This window comes from Antechinus flavipes, chromosome 2, assembly GCF_016432865.1.
Source record: "Antechinus flavipes isolate AdamAnt ecotype Samford, QLD, Australia chromosome 2, AdamAnt_v2, whole genome shotgun sequence".
NCBI classification, from domain to species: Eukaryota; Metazoa; Chordata; class Mammalia; order Dasyuromorphia; family Dasyuridae; genus Antechinus; species Antechinus flavipes.
In genome coordinates this window covers 548,563,604-548,581,600 of record NC_067399.1, presented here as the reverse complement: position 1 = coordinate 548,581,600, position 17,997 = coordinate 548,563,604, and the positions used below count along the sequence as shown (strand labels likewise).

The 17,997-nt window shown below is 36.0% G+C and overlaps 1 protein-coding gene across 2 annotated transcripts in view; it reads right to left on the bottom strand.

Moving 5' to 3' along the window:
• OTUD7A (OTU deubiquitinase 7A) overlaps positions 1-17,997 on the bottom strand; it is a 387,007-nt gene that overhangs the window by 30,045 nt on the left and 338,965 nt on the right. For both annotated transcript variants that reach the window (XM_051980945.1, XM_051980946.1), the window contains 2 exons: positions 17,398-17,525; positions 15,288-15,437 (listed from right to left, as the gene is read on the bottom strand). In XM_051980945.1, the coding sequence (XP_051836905.1) occupies positions 15,288-15,437; positions 17,398-17,525 (278 nt within the window). The remainder of the gene's footprint in view (positions 1-15,287; positions 15,438-17,397; positions 17,526-17,997) is intronic.

The window sequence follows — 17,997 nt, the reverse complement described above, 5'->3', positions numbered from 1 at the left end:
TAGGTTATAGAGAGGGAACACTCAACTTCAAATACTTAAGCTTTATGTCCCAATAATCCAGAAAAAATGGGACCTTCAGGGTGACCAGTCTTAACTTGGGCAAGCAACTTTCAAAGGAAAGCTATGTTTCCATATACATATGGCAAGTAAATATGGATAGGTAAGGGTTTGTTTTTTTTCTGGGGGACTCCAGAGGAAGGCAACTAAATTATTGCAGGTTCAGGAAACTACAATAATGTGGTAAGGATTAAAGAAACTGGAGATGATTAGCTTAGAGAAGACAAAATTGGGAGAGGGAAAGGGATCCAGAAGAATGATTTTAGTCATCAAATGTTTAAAGGGGTATCATGTAGGGGTATCATGTAGAATGATTAGTTATTCTCAACTCATTAAAAGCAATTCAGTAAGCAATTATTAAGTACCTATCTACCTACATACAAGGTAAGATATAGTGCTATAGTAAGAAGAAATAGGACCAGTGAATAGAATTAGGTAACTTTGAACTCAACAAAAAGGAAAACCTTTTATAAAGATTAGAGCCTCTATAAATAGAATAGGCTATGTATGGGCTATATAGGAAATTTAGATTCCTATTCTGTTCTTATTCACTTTATGAGCATATGCAAGTGGCTTACCCTGTCTGAACCTCAGCATCCTCATCTATAAATAGGTTCTCTTTCAGAGTCATAATAAGGGTCAAAAGGAACAACATATGTAAAATGTGAAAGAAAAGTATGTAAACACGAGTTTTTCTCATAATTATTTCTTACTATTGGATTGTAGAAAGGATTCTGGTGCTAAAGAGGAGACTAGAATAGAAAACCTCAAAGGTCTCATCCTTCTCTAAGATTCCAGAAGTCTAAGCCAGGTACTGGCTGCTCAGGACCTGCCCCAGTGGGTCAGTGATTGACTTTATAACAGGAAAAAGCAGCTTGGAGGAAATAGACTTCAAACAGGAGTGAATGAACATTTAACTGCTCTTGCAGGAAGACAGTTTGGTGACATCATTTCCCCAAAGGCCAGGCTACTTACAGCTCTTGCTGCTGAATAGCACTGATGGCAAAGGAAAGACTGAATCAGGGGAAAAGGGGGTGAGAAAAGATGCTTGGCTTTAAACCCACTCTGGTGGTGTATCAGAAAAGGAAATCTGGGGCCATCTTTGTTTTTTGCTTAATTTTGTTCCAGTATCTTGATCACCTTCCTTTAAATGCTGGCATTTCAAGTGTTATTCTCTTGAAGTAAGAGTGTGAGGTTGTGGTTGGTCTTTATTAAAGAGAGATAGAACACAGTGAATGTTACATCAGTGAGATACCCAGACAGTAGAGGGTCAGAATGTAGGTCTTTTAAATACATATATACATATATCTATATCTATCTCAGAATGTTTATTCTTTCCTGCTGATATTGTCATGGGTAGTTTTACTATACAAGAAGTCATGTAGCATGTCCTAAGAATAGGTTAAGTTCCATTTAAAAACAAAACAATTATCTATATGATCTTAGGCAAGAAACTTCGCTCCTCTCAGTTTCTGTGCCTCAGTTTCTTCCCCTGGAAAATAAGGGAGCTAGATTAGACTATTTCCTAGATTTTATCGAGTACTAATATTCCATGAGCCAGTTAAGATAACTGTTTGAAGTTGGGAAAGACAATTATGTTTGAGCAAATTTTTTTTTAAAACTTAGATGAAGTTTCACCTTCTCCCTGAAATCTTCTCTGACCCAATCCATAGAGATCACTTCCTTCTCTGAACAACTTGCTATGAGCCCAAAGAGTATTTTAGCTAATGGCTTCATAGATCATATTCTTAGAGCACAGCTTCATGCGCCATAGCCAGGTTATGGGAAGTATGAGTGCCAGTATATTGGCCCTGTTCAGAAGAAATCTGGTATTTTGTGTTTGATTTGTGGAACTTCATTTTAAGAACAGTAACATATCAAATGTAACCAGAGATCTTGAGATCAAATCTTAGGAAAAATAGAAAAGAAATTAGAGGCATTTAGATTAGAGAAGAGGTTAAGGTGTCTTCAGCTACTTGAGGGAATATCATTATCATTACAACTGACACATAGTTATTTTATGGTTAATATACATTATCTTAGGGAGCTAGGTAGCATAGTGGGTAAAACCCAAGATTTGGGAGTCAAGAAGACCTGAATTTAATGCTGCTTCAGACACTTACTGTGTAACCCTAGGAAAGTCACTTAATCTCTCTGTACCCCAGTTTCCTCATCTGTAATAGCATCCATCTCAAGGATTGATATGAGAGTCAAATGATACAGCATTTGTAAAGCACTTTGCAAGTCTTTAAGTGATGTATAAATGCTAGTTATCAACATTACCAAGAGCCTGAGTCTGGAGTCAGGAAGATGAGTTCAAATCCAGTCTTAGATCCTTACTAGATATGCGAACCTGGGTAAGTCACAACCTTGTTTACCTCAGTTTTCTCAACTATAAAATGAACTAGAGAAGGAAATGGCGAACTACTCTAGTATCTTCGCCAGGGAAACTCCAAAAGAGGTCATGAAGAGTCAGAAAATTGAAATCACTGGTATCACTGCTCTGTGTTATTCAAGAAACAGAATTTGCATCAGTTGGTGAAAGCTATAGGCAGGCAAATACCAAATCAATATGTGGAAGAACTAAGTGTTGGAGCTGTTTAATAGTTGAAATAGTGAGCTTTCTTTTGCTCTTAATGACTCTTCAGAAATGTCACAGGGGACTCTCACTTTAGGTCGACTAGATGCCTTGATGATTTCTGAGGTCAGCTCCCGGATTCTTTGATTCTGAGATATCCTCCCTATAGTGCTTATTATCAGTACCATTCACTGGCCACTTAACTGTTGTATGCTGTCTTTTTAGGTGTTCTTGTTTTATCTCTGCAACTAAGTAATCAGCTTTGAGTGCAGATTATTATGTTTTATCCTTCTTTGTGTTCTCCCACAAGGGTCTAGTACCAACACTTGCACCTAGGCAGTAATCTAGGGGTTAATTCTCATCACCACTAGTTCATAGATTGAGAGTTAAAACAGACCTTGGAGGGTACTCAGTCCAATATTCTCATTTCACAGATGAGAAACTTTGACCCGGGGAAGTTAAATGACTTGGCTGATTACTGATGTTAGAATGTGCAAGCATTGGGGAGGGTGGGAGTGGGGAGAGACTGTAGTATGTATGATCACATCTGAAGAGCTGCCATAAAAAAGGGATCTGAAGATAATGATCAAGCATATCACCTCCTATGACCCAATGATTCTTTGATCAGTCAGAATTTTAGGATTTTTTTTTAAAGTTTGGCTTCCTTGGAGGAATGGAGTGTCGGTCAGGGTCATCCCTTAAGGGGTTCCTTGAATGGAAAAGCATAAGAATGCTTTGAGTTATAACAAAGAACATCAAGCCACCATTCAGTGCCAGGACAAATTAGAATGTCTTAAAATAACTCTTTCAAAAAAATAAAAATTAAAAATAATAACTTTCAAGAAAATACAGTGAGAGAGCTATTCATGTGGTTTTTAGTAATCACTGTCAAGGAAAATCTTGTGTTTTCTCCTAATTTTGTTTATTAAATATGAGCATTCCTTTCATATTACTGTTTTTTTAATATTTTAAAATGACCCCAAGGGTGGGGGGGGAAGGGTATTTTTCATAGGTGCAATAAAGATTAATACAGATCTAGAGAGAATTGTCACACAATCTCAAGGATTAAAAAAGGAAATATGAGGCCTCTAGCCCCAAAGCAGCTCATCACTAGTCTGCTCCACCCCAGAGCTCTCAGACACCTGGCCTGAAACTCCCATACTCCCATAATTCTACACTTCGGAGTGCAGCCTTCCTGAACCAGGTTAAAATGTAATTGAGAAATATTTAACAAAATAAATAAAAATACCACAGGATATAGATAATGTTAATATGTGGTTTTCTAAGTCAATATGTAGCTTTCAGGGATCCTTATGTAGATTTAGTGGTCCAGTTTCTAATTGAGCTTGACAACATTGTTCTATTATATCCTCAACAAGGGGTCCTTCAGGTGCTACTTGAGGATTTTCATTGATGAAGAAAACTCACTGTCTCCTGAAATAACTCATTCTACTTTTGGGTAACTTTTAACTAGTTAAGGGTTTTCTTTACATTGAGTTGAAATTTTCCTCTCTACAGCTTGTAAGATTAAATTTAACAAGTGTTTATTACATCCAAGGCACTTAATACTGTGTAAATCATAGCACTTAATACTGTGTAAGTGAGCAGCTGGGTAGCACAGTCAATAGAGAGCAGGATCTATAGTCATGAAGACCTGAATTCAGATCTAGCCTTAGATTCTTACTAGCTGTGTGACCCCGGACAAGTCACTTAATTCTGTTTGTCTCAGTTTCCACATCTGTGAAATGAGCTGGAGAAAAAAATGGCGAAACCCTCCAGTATTTTTGCCAAGAAAACTCCAGATGGTGTCATGAAGAGTCAGAAACACTTGAAGTGACTAAACAACAGCAACATAAAGAAGTGAAAAGGGAGTTGGCCATTGAGTTTGGAAAAACAAGGCTCAAATCCTACCATTGACACTTCTTATTTGAGTGACTCTGGGAAAGTCAATTAATAATTTAGTACTTTTGAAGTTACAGGGAAGATGCTGATGTCTTTTGGTGGAGGGAGTATCTTTATTTGGGAGTCCAATATGCTGATGAAAGCCCAGATCAAATCTTAACCTTTTGACTAAGACATGTATTGGGAATACCAGGACAAGAATGATAGAGCCTTCTCTCCCTTCCCAATGGAGATAACTTGCACACAAATAAGTAAATGTAACTTAATTTAAAGAGAGGGTGAATACTATGAGGGCATCAGAAAGGATCCAGGAAGGAAACCATAAAAGATAGTTATCATGTCTCTTTTAAATCTTGCCTTTTGAAAGCTAAAAAAGCCCTACTTCCTTCCACTGAATTCATATGGCATGATTTTTAGTGATCTTTTCATCCTGGCCGCTTTGACCTCATTTATTAATAGTATACCTAAAACATGTCACCCAGAACCAAATATCTCTTGGAATTTTTTTCAAGGGGGGCTGAGAAACTTTTCAAATAAATCATAGTATCACACTCTGGAAAATCTTAGAAGTTAAAGGTAAACATTTATATTGATCACATTAATCCAAATATAAGCTATACCTTCAAATGAGATTTCTTGAAAAGGAAAACACATATATACTAAAAAATAATTTTAAAAAACCTCTGGTATTTTTTATCAGACAGATTTAGGACATGGTGCACCCTATATTTCTACTAATCTGAGATATAAACACTATTTATTACACAGTCTCCCACCAGGAATGCTTGGTTTCTTGGTGACTTGAGCATTTTAGGAAGCATCTTATTCATTACAAAGGAAGTGTAAGTAGAAAAATAGCTCTCAGCCCCAAGTAACTAACTCTTCAAGGCAATTTATTTTTTTTTAACTTCAACATCCCATTTTCTCTGGTTTCCATCTCATATTATAGTGAATGTCTTCTACCAAAACTTGATTTTGCATGTTGCCTGATTGCTTCTCTGGCCTCTCCCTCCAACTACCCACTTACTCCAACTGGATGCCAGTTCAGGGCAATTCAGTCTCATTAAAGGCAGCTGGAGAATTCAAATGTGGCCTCATAAACTTCCTAGATTTGTGAACATGAGCAAGTTACTTAATCTCTGTTTCCTCTGTTTCCTCACCTGCAAAACAATAATAGGGTTGTCTTGGGCTCTATCTCCTGTGAAAGCATATTGTGAGGATAAAATAAGGTAATATTTGCAAAATTCTTTGAAAAACTTAAAGCACTATTCAAATGTGAACTATTATAATTATACCTATTATTTGGTGACAATATTTAATGCCTTTTTGGTGACTAGGTGGCAAAGTGGATAAAGTGCTGGACTTGGAATTAGGAAGATTTATTTCTGTGAGTCCAAATCTTACCTCATTTATTAGCTGTGTGGCTCTAGGCAAATCACTTAAACCCTCTTTATCTCAGTTCCTCACCTGTGAAATGAACTATTTTAATACTGTTTTAAGAATAATTTTGAGGAATGAGTTAATTTGTCTAACTATACTAGTTGTCTACCTAACTAACTGTAAAAAAGATATGAAGAAAGATGCTATTAATATCCAGAGAAAGAAATGATAGAGGTATTATAGAATAATTTACATACATACACATGTACACACATATATGCACATGTATATGCACACATATTTATGTCTAATGGAAGTCATTGCTAGGGTGGGAGAATAAAGAAAATGAAAGAAAAAATAAATTTACATAATATTGTTGTATATTTGAAAAAATAGCATGTTGTACATAGTAGATTTGCAGTTTCATGTACAATCATATTTTTTTTGGAAATGCTTGTTTTATTCCATAAATTAAAAAGAAAAGAAATAAGTTAGAGAAGGGAATGGTAAATCATTGCAATATTTTTGCCAAATGTGATCATAGAGAATTGGACACTATTGAAGGGACTAGACAATAGCACTTAATGCTTCAGGAGTTCTATTGTCAGCATTAGCTCTATGATTGAGTGAGAGAAGAGACATCGTCACTTGATTAGTTTTCTTTTACCTGACATTTTCCCTCTCTTTCTGAGGTCTAAGTTTATAGTCTTCTTGGCCAAAGAGCGGGTACTAACCTACTTTCCATCTGTGCCCTTTTTCTCCCTTTCTGACACATGTTTAAACTTCCTAGCAATGTTAGAAAGAGCTTGCTGGTGGATGGTGTGACAGAAAATGCTTTATTCCTCCATCAGAGCCTTGAATTCTTCCTCAGGAGCTGAGTCATGAAATGAGAGAATATTTATCTCTGCTCTAGCAGCCTACGCCAGTAGCTTAATATTGCACTTCTATTCCAAATGAGAACATCATCTCCCCCATCTAATAAAAATGGTGTGGAGATTATTCATATTAGAAATATCTGTTAAGAGCATTGAGTTACTTATTACATATTAGATCAAAATTTTAAAAATCACTGATTACAACTAACAAGCACCTACTGAGTTTCCCCCACAAAAAGTATGCTTTGTGAGAGGATTATAAAATGGTAAAATGACAGGATACTTGCCCCTGAGAGGCTTTAAATCTAGTTGGAGAGGCAAGACAAACATGTAAAGTATTATTATGCTAATGATATTATCTGAATACAAGATTTATTTTTCAACAAATTAATACAATTAATACAATCTTCAGTTAATAGGACTTTAGGATCAAAGGAATCTTAAAAGTTTTTGTTTTTTTTTTTTCCCCCGAACTGACACACTGGAAGAATTGATTGTCCTCTATCTGGATGTGGGAATAGATCCTATTGATTCAAGAGGTCCCATTAGCTATTTCCTTCTTGGGTCTCAGTTTCCTTATGTGTCATTTATGATTCTTATCTGATTGCCTATTTTGATTTAAAATGTTACATTATGGCTATAAGCAGATTGCAGGTATGAGAAGAAAAACGGGCAATTGGTTCTGGTTTTTTACTTGCTTGGCAAGGAGCTGATTTGAAGAGGCTGGATGTGGAGGAGGTGGTGAGGAATAGATGGGTGGAGCTGAAGCTTCCAGGCTATATTTCTGGATTTTCTCCATGGATTGAACAATTAACAAGCTCTGAGGAAGCTGGTTTCTGCTTGTCAGTGGTGAACTGGACATACCCACACCTTCCAAAATTTCCTGGACAGTCTTAGGATTCTGAGAGCTATTTTTCATTTCCACAGAGGGACTACATACACAAAACACACACACATAACACACACACACACACACACACACACACACACACACACGCCTCTGACACACAAAATGTGTATGTATGTATGGTTTTTTTTTTTTTTTTTTTGGCTTCACAGAAATGGATTCAAAGGTACTTCAGGTTAATTTTTTTTAATCTCACTTAATATATTTTTTGATTAGGTCTGACTCTGCTTCAAAAGCAAGCCAGAGTTTAATTGGCTTTGATTGATTCTCAGCAGGATGAAACAAAAGGGTTGATTGGAGGAAAGAGAAGACCTTATTCATGAACTTCTGTAATGACCATGGCACCAGCATCAGAAATAGTCTGAAGTGATATTTATGCTGCACGGGGTGATTATGTAAATCAAATCTAAGTTTCCAATTTAGTGTACCTTGAAGATAGTGTAACCCCCAAATGGCCTTCAGCTTAGAAAATTATCACGTGGGAAATGAGTTTCAGAGTTTTAAGATCATTTGCTCCTTTTGTGTGACTCTAGGTGAGCTATTTAATTTGTGTCTCAGTCTCCTCATTTGTAAATCAAGAGGGTTACACTAAATACTTCCAAGAACCTTTTCAATTCTAGACTTGTCATCCTATAATGCTAAAAAAAAAAAAACCCTAAACCTAGTACCTCATACTTAATAAATGCTTATTGAATGAACAATTCATTATCTTTAAATGAAAGCTCATTTACCTCCAACCAAGTGCCATGAATAATATTTTCATATGTCATTGTTATATGTGGTGAGTAAAACCATATCCTAAGTCTGGCTTTATTTATTGGGTTCCAGTGACACTGTTTCATTTTAAACTTTCTTTCTAACCCATAGTCTCTATTCTGCTTCCATGTCAGAAATTAGGATTCTGAAAGACATCAAAGAAAGATTCCCTAATGCTGACCCATTTGAAAACAGCTGATCTAGGTCGAAATAAAGAACCATAAGAATTTGTCATCAATCACTCCTTAATTAACCCATTTGTCTTTTCCCAAGGCAACAACCATGATGGTATAAGGCCCTTCCATTTTAAAAGAGCAAGAGAGAGAAAAATATAAGGGGTAATAATGATTGGATTATATAATAATGATTATAGAACCATAGGCCCACAAATCTAGATTTGGAAGGTACCTTAGGAGTTATCTAATCTAATACTTTTACTTTACTCACAAAAGACAAAACTGAGGTCAAAGTCATGACAAAAATAAATATATCTCCTTGGACTGAAACCCAGGTCCCTTGTCTCCTAATCTAGCATATTTCCCATAACAACAATTAAATGAGCAAAAACCATTTATTAAATGGCTGCAGTGTGCCAAGAACTGCGTTAAATACTGAGGATAAAAGACATCAGTAAAAGTGCCCTTTTCCTTAAGGAGTTTTACACCATATCTGCAACATCAAATTATGAAGAGTTGGGGCTGCCTTTGGAAGGGAACTCGGCACGGCTCTGTTACCCACAGTGGTCAGTGCATAACCTGTATTTTTAAAGTGGTGAAAAAATGTTTAGTCTGGGAGCATTACTGCTCTGCTGTCCCTGAAGATTTCCTCTGGGGATGTGGCTTATGGGAATTTGCATGGTCTGCCTTGTTAGACCAAGCCCGATCAGACTTAGGAAACTTAACTTTTTTCATTTATGTCAATAGCACACATCCATTGAGTTATTTCAAAACAACATATTAGAAGCTATCAGAGGCTTAGATGATAGAATATTTACATTTAAGAGGGGAAAGTAATAGATCCTCAATTCATAAAAGCCCACTCTGGATTACTCCAAGGATTCTTCTATTATGGGATTATTGCTTTCCCTTACCATCATTTTGTTCCATCCCAAAGGGATGGATGGTGGGACTTTGTGAAGCTCTCCATCATCAGTGGTACTTAACTTCTCATCATCAGTCAGGAGAAGTCTGACTGCAGCAACATCATTTCAGGGGCCACATGGAGGGGTTTAAGAGGGGAAGACAGGGAATGAATGTTTTCCCTCTGATCTTATACATATTCAATAGTACTTCCTCAAGGTGATTAGACTAATCAGGAAGGTGCAGCTGTCTGCTGGAGTTCTCATCTATGAGAATTAGCTGAGCTCAAGAGGAGCAGCAAGGCTAGACTGAACACCAAGCAAAGTTTACTGTCTAGGAGAAACAGTTCAGCAAAACCCAAAGTTCTATCCAGCTAAGGAGCAGCAGCTAGCATGAAGCTAAGAGTATAATCTATAATACTCTAAAGAAGATTAGGGCTGAAGGATTAGAGTTTTTTTTTTTTTTTTTTTTAAGAGGATGGAGCTAGAAGTTATAATTCTTTTGACAAGTTCCTACCTGGGCCTTTGCTGAAATGAAGCCTGAAGACTAACTAGATAAATACTTAGTTTTTTCTTGTAATTCTGCTGGAAAAGCACTGATATGTGATTAAGACAAATAAGGAGATAGGCTATATACAGAAAATAAACCCAGCTCCAAAGCAGGGGGCATAAGGGGTGGGAGAAAATAGAGATAAATAATTGCTAGGAAAAATAAAATTTCAATGAGTCAATCATGCCTTTAAACATCCGATTTACATCAGCTAGTTAGGAGGGCTATGGTTTTCTATAAAAATTTCCAAAAGGCTTCAGATGTTCTATAATGACTAAAATTAATCTTCCCAAACAGCTCTGAAAACTTGTTAGGAATGGGCAACAAAATCAGAAACACTAATTCCTAATCTCTCCATGTAACATTTAAATCAAAGGGTGCTTTGAGCTATGTTGGGAGTAGAACCATTGCATTTATTCATTTAAGAAAAATCATTCTTCTTTAAAGGGAGTTACTGTGCTTTTGAATTGATAAATTCATGAATAATGGCTTTTAAGAATAATCAATCAAATCTCATGATTAAAAGAATGTCAGGATGACAGTTGCTTATTTCCTAGGAAAGGTCTAGAAACTAAAGAGTTCATATCTAGATTTTTCTTTTCTTTTCCAGTCATTGATCTTCAAAGAACACCAAACCTCACTGGTTAAAGGGAGGGGAGGACTTCAGACAGAATCCTGTCACCTCCTGTTCAATATAAATGAATGAATGGCACCTTCCTAGACATATTAAAAACAAATTGTTATTGCTGCCAGGGTTTTATTTTATGACCCTTTTCTGCTTCTTCCCCTAACTATTACAGAACCTGGAGCTTTTATTTGTCAATTTAAAGTAACAGAAGCAAACTTTCTGTCCCTGCACTCATTATAAAATGCCTAAGAACTAGTTTGCTTCAGTAATTTCTTCTTGAAAGATTTAGTGATAAAAGCAAGGAGTCTGGAGTCAGGAAGGCCTAAGTTTACTTCTGGCTTCAGATACTTTCTACTGTGTGACCCTGAGTACTTTAACCATTGTGCCTCAGTTTCCTCAGCTGTAAAATGGGGATAATATATAACACTAGACTTTCAGGGTTGTGAGGATCAAATTAAATATCATATATCAATTATTATTATACAATTAGTGTTATAGCCTAGATGCACAGGAGAATATGTTTATAAAAGGCCCCACTTGCTACGTCAAAGAAGAAGGAATGAATCTCATTGCTTTATCAGTGGTAGCCTCTTCACCAAGGAATACATTCACTAACCCCACCAAATGAATCAGGGACATAAAAGTCATTTCCGGCCAACATGCTTGCTTTTCCTGGATACAAACTGGATTTTATTTTGTTCTTCCAGTTTTGAGAAACCCATAATGAATGACATTTACTGCCTGTTTATTTTCCATACCAGATGTCCGTGGTAGCCTTCAAAACCATACTGGGAGAAGTGTTTCCATGCTCACAATTAGCAAAAGAGAGTGAAGGAAAGTGGAAGCCTCTTCATAGAAGTTTGATACTTAAAACTGTGATCAATATTCCGATAATTCTATTTGGTGATGGCTTAGCAGTTATAAGGATAATAAATTCATGAATTTGGAACTTGATAGGACTTCTGAGATCATCGGGTCCAAACTTCTCCTCCCCCCATTTCACAGAAAAGGAAATTGAGGCTCAGAGAATGTGCAAGATTTTTCCAAGATTACAGAGGGGCAGAGTGAGAATTTGAATCTAAGCACTGTGACTCCAAATTTGGCAGTATTTCCACTGTACCACAAGGGAGTCCACATATCGGTTAGGAAACCCCTCAAGGAAAAACGAGTTATCATTGCCAAGAATCAATCACCAAGAGAGTGCCTGGGCTTAGTTTTCTATGATAATAATAGGAGCTCAGTTAGATAGCCCTGGATTGTTGATGGAGCCCCGTTTCCTCGCCTGCCGTCCTCAGGGCTTTGCACAGCTTGATACACATGTCTATAGTATCCACTCACCAAATGCTTATTGTAGAGTTTTTAGAGCAAGCTTGACTGAACAAGAATGTGCAGATAATCAGAAAACAGCAGTGGGAAAGGAACAGAGAAAAGCTTTTCCTTCCATATAATGAAGGCTAGGAAACCATTGAGAAGCAGGTAGAATCTAAATGGAATATTTTATTTCCAACCACTGGATACACTTGATGTAAAGTATCTCTGTGAATCAATTACAACATTCTAATAAGAGATCATAGATAAACATAGATGCAGAAACAGAGTTAAAATGGATCTTAGAAATAATTGGGTCCAGTCCTCTCATTTTCTCCATGCACAAACTGCTACCTGAGGTTATATAAAGTACTCCAGGACCAGAGTTCTTTATCTGAGACTTTGTTCTTAATGTGCATTTGTGCTTTAAAATGTTTGGACAGCATCATTTCAATATAATTGGTTTCTTTTGTAATTTGATATATTTTTTTTACTATGTATTTTAAAAGACTTTTCTGAGGTGTCCACAGGCCCAAGGGGTCCAAGACCCACAAAAAAGTTATGAACCTTTGCTCTTTGGTCAAATTCTCCTCTGATTTGGTATTTAAAGTCTTTCACAACCTAGCCGCAATCTAACTTCCAGAATTATTATACAGTATTTTCCTGCATGTCCTCTAAGGTCCAGCCAACCTAGTACTTTCCTCACCTACTTTCCCAACCACTTCCTCTGAAAAAATCATAAATACCTTATTTGCATGTACTTTTATAGGGTATTAAGTAAAACTTAAAAATGTTCTCAGACTTTTGGAACATGATAATGCTTGTAAAGTGATATATAGTAGATACTATTTAAGTGTTTATTCCCTCCCTCCTTCATATCTCCTGCTAGAAAACAAGATCCTTGAGGTCAGAGACAGATTAGTTTTTTCTGCTGGTGTCCCCAGCACCTAGGCACAGTGCTTTATAAAAGTGGACCTTAATAAGAGATTCTGATTCATTGATTACCCAAAATTACATAGGATTCAAATTCAGATCCTTTAAGCCTTTAATTCCTGATCCCTAATTCTCTCTTCTATTCCTTAGGTAGTTTAACCCCAAAGAAAATTGAGTGATATCGTCCCTTCAGATTTTTGCATTTGCTAGAAGATACACTCTGAAATTATTTAAGAAGATGAGGAAACTGATGCAAACACAGCTAAGTGATTTTCCCAGGATCGCACAGCTAATAAGTGTCTGCAGCTAGATTTGAACTCGGGAAGATGACGTTTCCTGATTACAAGCCCAATGAGCTATACTCTGTACCACCTGGCTGCCCTGTGGAAGAAGGCATATGATTTATCTTTTACTCAATTATGGAGCTGCTAAGACATCAGGAGAAATAGAAACCAGGCTCTTGATCCCAGTCCAAAGTCCTAATTAAAGTTTTTCCTCACATCTCATGAACTCACATGTTAAGTCTAGTTAATAGCTGGTAAGGCATCTGCTTATTAAGGAGGGTGAACTTGGTTGGAGTCAGAAAAGATGTGAGTGGAAATCCCATCCCTAATATTAATTCATTGTGAGACCCTGGGCAAGTGACAGAACTTCTTTGAGAATTCAAGTTTCCTCATCTGTAAAGTGAGGAATAAATAATACCTTCTAGTACTTACCACATAGTTCTGCTCTATGGATCCATTGAGATAATGTATGTAAAAGCCTGTTTTTTGTTTTTTTGTTTTTATGCTGAACTATAGGTGCTATATAGGTGTCAGTTATTATTATTAAAAACATCGATGGTGACTATAGCACTCCTGGCTGAGACACAGCAGAGAAAGCCAAGAAAGCCTTTCACTTCTAATTGGTTAAATATTTTTCTACTGCAAAAGTGATATGTCTGGAAATAGTGTAGAAAAACAACTTTATATTTCCATAACAGCTGGTTTCACAGAATTTTGTCTTAATTTCCTCTCTGACTCACATCACCTGGCCCACACCAAGATGTGTTATCTTTCCCTAGTTTCTATTTTGGGTCCATGCAAACACCTGGGAAAGTTAAACGTGATGAAGTTTTTAACCACTTAACTTTCCCATGTTTCTGATAATGGATCACCTACTGACTCAAAAGAAAAGGCTATGAAAGCAGAAATGAGCTAGTTCTATCTTTCACAGTAAAATCTGTCTGGAGGCAGGGGCTTCATTTTGTCTAGTGCTGCATTTTTTTTCCAAAAAAGCTTCTCTGGTGACAAATTTCTTCTGTGTTTATATGACAAAAATAAGATGTCAAACTTTAGATGCTTAGCTTCATATTCCTGTACACTCTTCATATTTTGTCAGCAATTTCCTTGAAAGAAACTTAGTAGCAGTGATCTTGGATTTAATATTGATTTGACTTTGATCCATTTTAATCACCAATGGGACTTGTTTGCATCACCCACAGACACAAGCTATAACACTCTAGAATTGGTTTCCCTTCACAAAGATATTGATATAAAATAAGCAAAGATTAAAAAAAAGAAGACGAAATAACAAATACTGAAAAAGTCCTATAATTGTATTTTTAAAAGCAGCTTAAAATTCTTTAAAGTATTATTTTTTATAGTAGGTATAAAGTTATCTATTAGAAATTTGGATGTGAGAATTTTAATGAAAATGTCTATCTTTTTATTTAAAATACTTTAAATACACACATAGATAACATGTACATAGGAGGACCTGAATATAAATGTAGTCTTAACTCATTTATTGACTGTATGACTTTGGGTAAGATAACATTCCTTAATTGTAAAATGGGGATAATAACAATAACTACCTCAGGGTTTTTAAGAGAATCATACATGTATGTACATATACATACATACATATATACATACATACATATACATATATATAATTTATGTTTTAAAGCATTTAGCATAGTGTCTGGCGCATAGCAGATGATTAATAAATGTTTATTTATTACTCTCATTTTTGCCTTTTATATCTCTATTTACTGTCTTCTGAGATTAAAAAATATTAGATTATAAGTTATAGGCAAGTTAATATTCTGTATCTATGGAACTAATTCCTGCCACTGATGAAATAACAGACATATACAAAAAAGATACAAGCACATATGCCTTGATAATACAGATATCTTTTTCATGCTAATACACTCATATAGCATGAAAGGATGTTTTTTCTAAGTTTTCTTAAATGGAAAAGGTAGAATTTTCTGTTAAACTAATAAAAGCTACTTTGGTCTCCCTCCTGGGTTGCCATACCCCCCTTTCCAATCTCCCTCTAAGCCTACCTTGCTCTCTTTGTTGATCTTTTTGTTCCATGGACACAAGGGCAGAGAAATGAGCTTGATCATAGGCTAGGACCAGGGGAGAGCAGTGACATCTGTTAGGTGGAACTTCCAGAGGCAAGTAGATTCCTCCAAACGGAATCGGAGCAAATGCTGTGTGAAGACAAATATGATTTAGGAAACTCAATTCCATTGAATAAATCGCTATTAAGCATCTGCTAGCCAGCTGATGTATGTAGAAAACTGGCTTGCAAGGTTTAGATCTTTTCCAAGACATACTGGCAAACATGGGTAGGAGCACTCAGTGACCTCAAATAACTCCATTAAGTGGTGAGTAATAGATGAACTCTTACTATAGATTCCACATTAAGAATTCCCCGAAAAAGGTTAAATCACAGGTCAAAACCTTCCTTCCCACACCCCACCTCCAGTTACCTGCATCAAGTATTTGGGTATTAGAGACATAAATATAAAAGTCTCATAGTCTCTGACCTCACGGATTTTATAATCTATGAGGAAGATGGAAGTGGAAGGATTTGGAAGGAAGGGTGCCAAGGAGGTAACCTTTGCAATATTTTCTGGACTTGTCCTGAAATCGTGTTTAAGGTATGGTATAAGGTAAATTGGAACATGTGCTTTAGGGGTCCCTCACACTAATGAGTGTGAAATGATTCAGAGAAAGTCGCCAGCTTTGGAGAGGATGAGTAAATGGAAAAGGAGGTGACATTGATAGCTGATGCTAAAAAAAACCCCTGGAGTTCATGCAAATCACATTTGTCTATAAACACCCTTCCCTCCTTTCCCATCATCTTCACAAACCCTTCAGGGCACATGTCTTAACTCTATGACATCCTTGTATGACTTAAAAGAGAAGAGGGAGAGAGTATATGTGCATTTCAGGACTAACCCCTGATTCTTAAACTTCTCTAAGAATGGGTTTAACATGATTGAAATAACATGAAAAAGGGGGTATTACAGGCATATTACTACAGAAAAGTCTCAACAATAAAATCCAGGGTTGTCTTAGAGAAAAAAAATATATATTTCTGGAACACATAGAAGACCAATCTTCTTCCAGTCTTCTTGTCAATATTTTCCTTTTGTTTATTAAAAGTGTTTTTATGAAAACAAGATCATTGTTTCTGCAGTTTACATATTGTTTCTGTTTCATTTCCATTTAAAATTACAAATCCACTTGAGTTTCTCTCCTATTGATTCTGAAACAATCAGCTAAGAGGTTTTAGCTTCTAAGTTATTTAATAGAGGTTGGATCTCTATCCACTAGGCCATATTGGATCTCTGAACTAAGAATAAAATTTCAGGATTTTGAGGTCTAATCTTTATTTTACCACTCAAAACTGCCCTCGAGGGCAATCCTATCCTTCCTATTAATGCCTCAGGCAACTCACTCAACACATAGTGAGAACAGGGATTCTTAATAGTTTCTTATTTATAATTAATTAATTAATTTGTTGGTTAATCAATTTATTTATTTCAGTTAATCATAACCGCCTTTAGTGGTGTGCAAAAGTCAGAATTAAATATAAAATATAATAAAAAAGATTATAAAGGAATCCAGTTACATTAAAATAAAGATGTCATTTTTCATAGACCTCCTGAAACCTATCTATGGTTTGGGAGATTAATGACCACAGATTAAGAACCCCTAAATTAGCATGAGGTACAGAGGATAAATAAATCTACTATGTCTACAATTTTTTGAAACATAATCTACTAAAGGGATTGTGAATAGTTTAAGATCATGTAGCATCCTGTAGAATAAGTGCTCCTATGTCTGAAATGCTTGATTTTAAAGAGAAGCTTTCTAGGTTTCTCCCTAACTCTTTTATTCTATTCTTTCACAGAATAAAGCTTTCTTGATAATACCTGGCACAGATAAAAGGAGACACAATGGAGACCAGAACAAAATGCAACCTTCCCCCCATCTAATCCTATTGAATAAAAAACACTCTAAAATATAAAATTGGTCATTTTTGAATTGGGAAGGACAATACATAATAATTTATTAAAAAGTTTCTATATAAATCTTTAACTAGAAAAAGATAACCTGGATGAAAAGTGTCATAGATGTTACCCATGCAGGCTGACTTACCTTCTCCACCTGAGTCTCTCAACATTGTATCTGCTACAACAACAATTGGTCTTCTTAGTATATGGGCTAAGACAAAAACATGGAACTCTTCTAAGCTTTCATATACAGGATCTTCAGAATTGTCCACTCTGGAAAAGACAATGAAATGAGCTCAGCCAGTGATTGATAGAATTTTCTTGTTTTCATAGTAAAGAGATAGTAGACAAGACATACTTGTGGCCAAGGATTATAAAACTATAAGATTTTAGCTCAAACCCCTTCTGATAAGAATTATCTGATGTCTATTTCCCAAAGCTGTGAGTTAATGTTAGTCTAAGCCAGATCTGAAATCATACCACTCCAATGTTTCAGTGGATCAGATAAGGGTTAAAAAGATCTTATTATTCCTAATGCATTATTAGTGGAGTTGTGAAACGATTCAACCATTCTAGAGAATATTTGGAACTATGTCCAAAGGACTATAAAACTGAACATATCCTTTGATCCAGCAGACTCACTACTGGAATTGTCTTCCAAAGAAATCACACAAGAGGGAAACGGACTCACATGTGCAAAAAATGTTTGTAGCTGCAAGAAGCTGGAAACTGAATGGTTACTCAC